A 7,410-nucleotide genomic window follows, 5' to 3' on the forward strand; every position below is an offset into this window, starting at 1 on the left:
TCCTCCTCCTCCTCCTCCTCCTCCTTCTCCTCCTCCTTCTCCTTCTCCTTCTCCCAAGGACATGAAGTGTTTTCCAACCCCCGTGAGACAGAATTAGAGGAAATGATGAGAGGCCCAATGGTTCATTAGACTCTGGAATCAACTCAATGGGAACACAATAATAAGAGACCTTTAGGATCTCTATGTGGGATTACACTCTTGATTAAAGAAAAATATCACCCAACATTCCAAAAAGTTGCTCAGTTTGTGGCCTGGATATTGGAGCCTAATAAAAGCAAGCAAACATCTTGTAATCCTTTGAGGGTGACTTCATAGGGCTTCCTGGTGCTAGACCTTTAATTATTCTTCTTTGCCTTTTAATTGTTGAGGAGACCCCTTTCGAAGCACACAAGAAATGACATCACCATTACTTTCTGCCTTAATTTAGTCGTTACTTCAACCACATGATTCAGTCACGTTGTAGTCTAGGTCAAGCCACAAATGCCACAGTGATTCCTTAAGACAGGTGACTTTGAGTAAGTCTGCTCTATCCTGTTCTCTGATGAAATCGCCTTTCTCAGACCAAGTCCTGAATGATAAGTAAAGTGCGAGGCTGCACACGAGTCACAGAGCAAGGTTCTCCAAGCAAGACGGCTGCCGTCTTCAAATCAGCTGCCTGCTTACAGGAGAGCGTCCCTAGCAACCTGATCACTGCTGACCTGCCCTCAGAGCAGTGGTTCTGAACCTGCTTTAACGCTGCTTTAAAACAGCTCCTCATGTTGTGGTGACCCCCAAACAAAAAATTGTCTCAAGGATACTTCACACCTGTAATTTTGCTACAGTTATGAATTGTAATGTAGAGCTCTGATATGTGACCTGTGTGAAAGGGTCATTTAATTCTCTATGGGGTCGTGATCCACAGGTTTAGAACTGCTGCCTTAGAGGAAGGAGGCTGTTGAACCCTCACCTGAGATTCTGGTTCACCCACCACACACGCATACACTCCAGCCATTCTACCCTACTTGCATGTGGGTAGCCTCAAGAGGTGTTGCACTGCATGAGCTCGGGAAGGTTGACTGAAAGGAGCTACTAGGAAGCCATCTTCCAGAGCAGTCGATGTCTCTCAGGGTTACCTGCTTTGGGGCCAGCCATTTCCTACACGTAGCCTCTTGTATGCTCATGGGTGCATGCTCTGTAAGAAAATCCAAAAAAGCCTCATTGGCTTCCCAGGGTGAGCTATGGGGTTACAGTTCTTCATTTTGTTGTTAAGACCCCATAAGGATGGGGCAGATATCATCTCCCAGGAAAGGATGTTCAAAACAACAAGCAGACGATAGCTGTTTGAGGGATGGCCATTAATCTTAGAACTAAGAGAAAGGTTGTAATCCGCAGTCTTGTTTCCATTTCTAAACAAGTGACAACAGCTAACAGCTGCTGACCAAAACCATGAACACCTTGTATTTCTGTTAAGTCACCAGCAAGCGCCCACCCAGGTAAAACACCTGCAGTTGATAAATGGTAATATTTTTTTTTCCTTAAGGATATAAAAAGGATAATGCATTTATCTGGTTAGATTTATAATTGTTGCTCTTATTGGTGGATTCTTTTTGGCACAGGCTTATTTGGCAATAAAAAACAATCTTCAGATTGTCTGGTCTTAGTTGTCATGGAGATAGGTACTCTTTGGGACTAGAATGGGCCTCTGAGGGTGGTAAGTTCCCAAGCAGATGTGGTTTTAAGAGGCAGGCAGAGCCAGGTACTGCTGGACACCCAGACCTGCTTGCCATCATCACCCAATTCTTTCCTGGGCCGCAAAAAGGCTCTTGGCTTCCTCAAGAAGATCATCTTTTTTTCCTTAAGATTTATTTATTTTATGAATGAGTACTCTACCTGCATGTACACCTGCATGCCAGAAGAGGGCATCAGATCCCATTATAGGTGCTCTGAGCCACCATGTGGTTGGTTGCTGGGGACTGAAACTTGGGATCTCTGGAAGAGCAGTTGGTGCTCTTAACCACTGAGCCATTTCTCCAGCCCCAAGATGGAACTCTTAATTTCCAGTTAGTTTCTTACCTGACTCTAGAAAGGCCAGTGGAGTTTTATCTTTCCGAGCAATATTCGATCTAAACCATCACCCCAAGAGTGTTTCTTATAGGGCCCAGTCACATGTTATCAACCTGCCAAGGGATCTGGTTCTTCCCCAGACTGTTGCCCTTCTTATCATTGTGGAGCAGCTGTTCTGTCTAAGACAAACGGAACTCTCAGGCCCTCGGCCATGACTTTGAGCACTGCTATTCCTGCTGGCTTCCTTATCAGTTTCACTCAGACCCCACATCTTGTCTTCCATCCTTCCCACTGCATTTTTTTAAAAGAATTATTTATTTATTTTAGGTATATGAGTACACTGTCCCTGTCTTCAGACACACCAAAGAGGGCATCAAATCCCATTACAGATGGTTGGAAGCCACCATGTGGTTGAGAATTGAACTCAGGACCTCTGGAAGAACAGTCAGTGCTCTTAACCACTGAGCCATCTCTCCAGCCCTGAAAGTTCCTTTGTCCTGCCATTTCTCAGGACTCATCTAAGCCCTCTTCTGCCCTTCCTTGTGTCCTTCTACAGAGGCTACCCACCTTCTGTATAGTTCAGTAGCAGACTGACTGCCTAGCAGGGGCTCATATTTGAAACATGCCCTAGGATTGGGGCTTCTTCAAAACACATGGATCTCACCATAATGAAAACCACTTGAGAAGAAGATGTACTTATCCTGAATTAAACAGTACACAATGTATAGGTGAACTGAAACATTACATACCACTGATCAAAAAAAATAAATACCCGTTTCCTTTAAGTTACTAGCAAGAGCTCACCCACAACCAACAAAACAAAACCCTGCAGGTGACATATGGTAATAGCTAAGGGATTCTCAGTTTTTCTTGAAGGACGAAAAAAGAATGATGCCTATGTAACATTTAACTATTGTCTTTTAGAAAAAAAGGAGGTGATTGTTTGACATACTGCAAGAAGAGTAGTGCACTCACACACATAAAATAAAACAATATGCTGATAAAATATGTTAAAAACAATATGTTAGCACATAGAATTTTTGTGGTTTATGTGTACCAGTTAAAAACTATTTTTAAAAGGGCAGAGCCAGGTGTGGTGGCCCACGCCTTTAATCCCAGCATTCAGAAGACAGAGGCAGGTGGATTTCTGAGTTCAAAGCCAGCCTGGTCTACAAAGTGAGTTCCAGGATAGCCAGGGCTATACAGAGAAACCCTGTCTCAAAAAAAAACAAAAAACAAAAAAACAAAAAAAAAACAAAAAAAGGGGGGGGGCAGGAAACTAGGTGTGTTTGCTCGCCTGGTAATCCCCATCACTCAGGAGGTGAAGGCAGGAGGATCAGAAATTCAAGTTCATCTTCGACACATAGTAAGTTCAAGGCCAGCCTGGGCTTCAAGAGACCTGGTTTAAAAGCAGAAGCATTGGGTGGGGAGTAAACTGGAGATATGGCTCAAAGGTAGAACTTTGGTTTGTCTAATATGTATGAAACCCTGGGTTTGGAAGCAGGATAAATATATACATACACACATACATATCACAGCCAGAGTCAGCCTATGGTAGTTTGAATGAAAATGGCCTCCATAGGCTCATATGTTTGAGTATCCAGTCGCCTTGTTGGAGTAGTTATGTCAGTGGTAGTGGCCTTTGAGGTTTCAGAAGATTCATACTATTCTCAATATTCTCTCTTTCTCCCTCCCTCTGTCTCTGTCTCTGTCTCTGTCTCTACCTCTCTACCTCGTAAGATGTAAGGTCTCAAATGTTCCTGCCACCATGACTTTATTCTGCCAGCATGGACTCTGACCCTCTGAAATGGATGGCCCTAAATTAAACATTGTTCTTCTCCATGTTGCCTCCATTGTGATATCTTGTCAGACATAGAAAAGGTGACCGAGACACTGCCCCAGACTGACAGTTCCCTTTCCACTTGCATGAGACTATCTACTTTCTTGTGTGTGGGCTCTCTAGAGATTTATACTAAGGCCACAGTACAGGGCACTGAAAATGTGTTCAGGAAAGGTTTTTAAAATGGCCAACAGTGGCCTGGAGAGATGGCTCATCAATTAAGAACACATACTGCTCTTTCAGAGCACTGGAATTTGGTTCCCAGCATTAATGTTGGGCACCTCAAAACTGCCTGTCTCTCAAGATCCAAGGGAGTTGAGACCCTACTCTGGCCTCTAAAGGCACCTACATGCACATGCATGTACACATACACAGACACATATGCACACTCTTTTAAAAATTGCTATCAGAGCCGGGTGTGGTGGCTCACGCCTTTAATCCCAGCACTCAGGAGGCAGAGGCAGGCGGATTTCTGAGTTCGAGGCCAGCCTGGTCTACAAAGTTCCAGGACAGCCAGGTTATACAGAGAAACCCTGTCTCGAAAAACAACAACAACAAAAAAATGCTATCAGAGGTAGAATGACTCATCTGGCAACATGACTCCATTCCCATTAGTAGTCTATTTAATGGAATAGCTTTTTAAAGTTCAGCAACTGGAAATCCCCATGTACTTAGTACAAAACATTTTTAACTTATATGAACGAAAATGGGCCACCATTTATAAACAAGATGGTTTCTACAGGATGCTAAGAAATAAGACAGAATTTACATGAAATGGTCTAAAGCAGAAGTCAACAAAGACAGTAGAGGAAAGGAGGAAATGAGGGAGGGAGAGAGGCAGACAGAGACAGACAGACAGACAGATGGACGGACGGACGGACAGAAAAAGAGAAACAGAGATAGACAACTCACCTAGAGAGGCTAAGTACACTTCTGAATCATGCAAGGGAGCCCACGGCTTCCCAGCCGGCTGGACAGCAGAATCTGCTGCTGCCATATGGCCTTCCCCTGCAGGATGTGAGTCCATAAAGGAGTCTGAGAAGGCATTGTCGGCAACATCTTCTTGGGCAGGACTTGGCAGACAAGAACAAATTTCAGCCCAGAGATCCCGGCCAGACTTCGCAGCTGAAGAGTCAAGGCTCTCAAACATCTTCATCTGGAACTGGAAAATGAAACTCAAGTGAGTAAAGCTTGGATCAGCACAGAACCATGCTGGGTGCGGTACCATGCTAGGTACGGTGGTGAATGCCTTTAAACCTGGAACTCGGGAGGCAAAAGCAGGCAGATCTCTGTGAGTTCCAGACCAGCCAGGAATATACAGTGAGACTTTGTCTCAAAATAAATACATAAAGAATAAATGAAAGAAGGAAAAAAGAATGCAGTATAGGAGCTGGAGAGATGACTCGGAGGTTAAGGGCATTTACTGCTCTTGCAGAGGATGAGAGTGTGGTTCTCAGCACCCACAGAGCAACTCACAATCATCCTTGACAAAAGTTCCAGGGCATTCAATGCCCTGTTCAGGCTCTGTGGACACCAGGCACGCATGTGGTACATAAACATACATGCAGGACAAACACACATAAAATAAAAATAAATAAATCTTTATACATAGTGGAGGTATACACCTTTAATCCCAGCACCCCAGAGGCACAGCAAAGGCAGGAGGATATCTGTAAATTTGGGGCTAGCCTAGACTATGTAAGTTTCAGGTCAGGGCTTCATAGTGAGACTCTATCTCAAAATACACACACACACGTTGGGCAATCCCAGCACTCGAGAGGCAGAGGCAGGCGGATTTCTGAGTTTGAGGCCAGCCTGGTCTACAGAGTGAGTTCCAGGACATCCAGGGCTATACAGAAAAACCCTGTCTTGAAAAACCAAACACACACACACACACACACACACACACACACACAGGAAATATGAATACATAAAGGAGTTTGAGATGTCCATAAAGGAGCCCAGGGCTTTACATTAAGCTGGACAGTGGACTCTGCTGCCTCGCAATGGCCTTCACCTACAGGATGAGACTCCACAAATGAATCTGAGAAGCTACAGCCCCAGCCCTTGCATTTTATATATTCAATGAACACAAGACTCTATGCTCCCACGGTGTACCAGTGGCTGGCTACTCTCTGTCTGCAGATCTCCCCCATACAGCTGTTCTATCATGGTCAATTAGGGCATCTTCAGTGGGACACATACTGATAGTCTTACATTGTCCCTTACATGTGGAAACAGCAAAAATGGTGCTTGGTGAAAAATGTCGAGTCATCATAGGGCAAGCGTTAAGTGTGCATTACAGTAGCAGCAGGGCTGTGTACTTCAAGTTCCTCCATACTCCTATTCATACTTTTTTCCACTTTATTTTTTATTATTACTATTTTAATTGCCCATATTTTTTCGGTAAAGTGTGATAATTGAATAAATGTACATAATGTGTATTCAACCAGATAATTTGCACTGAATGCAAATAATTTAAGAGAGGCATTCTCATCATTTTAGAAACACAGTTAGGGGTGGTGGAGCACATCTGTACTCCTATACTAAGGAGTCTGAGGCAGAAAAAGTGTGAATTCCAGGAGCTGGTGAGGAAGAAGGAAGTGGAGCCGGAAAAGGGCGAGGAAGAAGCAGGAAGAGGAAATAACAAGATCAAATGAGCATTTGCTCAAAGCTGCATTGCTGGTATATGATGTTTTGCTTCCAAATCCTTATTTTCACCCAGCACCAACACTATGCCTGCTTGGGAAACACACTGAAAGTCGCCCACGCCGAGATAGGAGAAGGGCTATGCATAGAGTCTAGGGGCTTCCATAACCATCTAGGTTTATAGAATCGGCCCACACCTTTTAAGAGGGCTTTTAAAGATCAGGAAAGATGACAAGGGCAAAGTCCGAATTCCAGCCAAGTCCAGCCAGCGCGACGGCCCAAAGAAAGAAGGTCAGATATGTCACGAAGTCCTTAGAATCTCCATCGAAGTGCTCTACACACCCAAACCCCAAGTCTGCACTCACTCGGGGTGTAGGGGGGTGGAGCAAGTCCCTGACCTCGGGAACCTTCAGAATGGCAGAGGAAAACGTGTGTCCAGATCCTAGGCCTCAGTCACCCGGCCTAAACAAATCACTGGCCTTGATGATCCGGTCCCTGATACCCTCAGTTGTGTTCCGGGGTCAGTCCATAGTAGGAGATGCTAAACACGGGACACCGCGGCCCCTCACCTACCGCAATCACCTGCCCAGCAGTTTCCAAACGCCCGGCTCAGGTTTGTCGCTAGCAGTCAGGAAGAATCGGGGAGGGGCGGAGTCTCTGAGTGACGGAGCTGAGGAGCCCTCCAATTGATGTCTGATTTTATGTCGTTCTATGAGTTGATTGGTAAGATAGTTAATGACGCCCAGAGGCGGGCAATCGGTGGGCGGAACTAGTGGTTGCCAGGAAACGATGGAATCCCTTATCCAGAGTTTAGTACCTAAACTCTCCAGGATTGATTCTTTGCAGGCTCCAGAGTTCCAGCTTTTCACCACCCATCC

At 44.9% G+C, this 7,410-nt stretch overlaps 1 protein-coding gene across 3 annotated transcripts in view; it reads right to left on the minus strand.

Moving 5' to 3' along the window:
* The window catches only part of Ccdc32 (coiled-coil domain containing 32), an 11,877-nt gene extending 4,686 nt beyond the window's left edge, over positions 1–7,191 (minus strand). The window contains exons 1-2 of one of the 3 annotated variants that reach the window (XM_021194149.1): positions 7,115–7,191; positions 4,796–5,045 (exon numbers count right to left, since the gene is read on the minus strand). In XM_021194149.1, coding sequence (XP_021049808.1) covers positions 4,796–5,039 — 244 coding nt within the window. In that variant the 5' untranslated portion in view covers positions 5,040–5,045; positions 7,115–7,191. Of the gene's footprint in view, positions 1–4,795; positions 5,046–6,729; positions 7,084–7,105 lie in introns of those variants that run through there. The other 2 variants (XM_029536495.1, XM_029536496.1) reach the window with 2 other exon arrangements.
* Positions 7,192–7,410: the final 219 nt, after the last annotated feature.

Source organism: Mus pahari, chromosome 3 (genome assembly GCF_900095145.1).
Source record: "Mus pahari chromosome 3, PAHARI_EIJ_v1.1, whole genome shotgun sequence".
Lineage (NCBI taxonomy): Eukaryota > Metazoa > Chordata > Mammalia > Rodentia > Muridae > Mus > Mus pahari.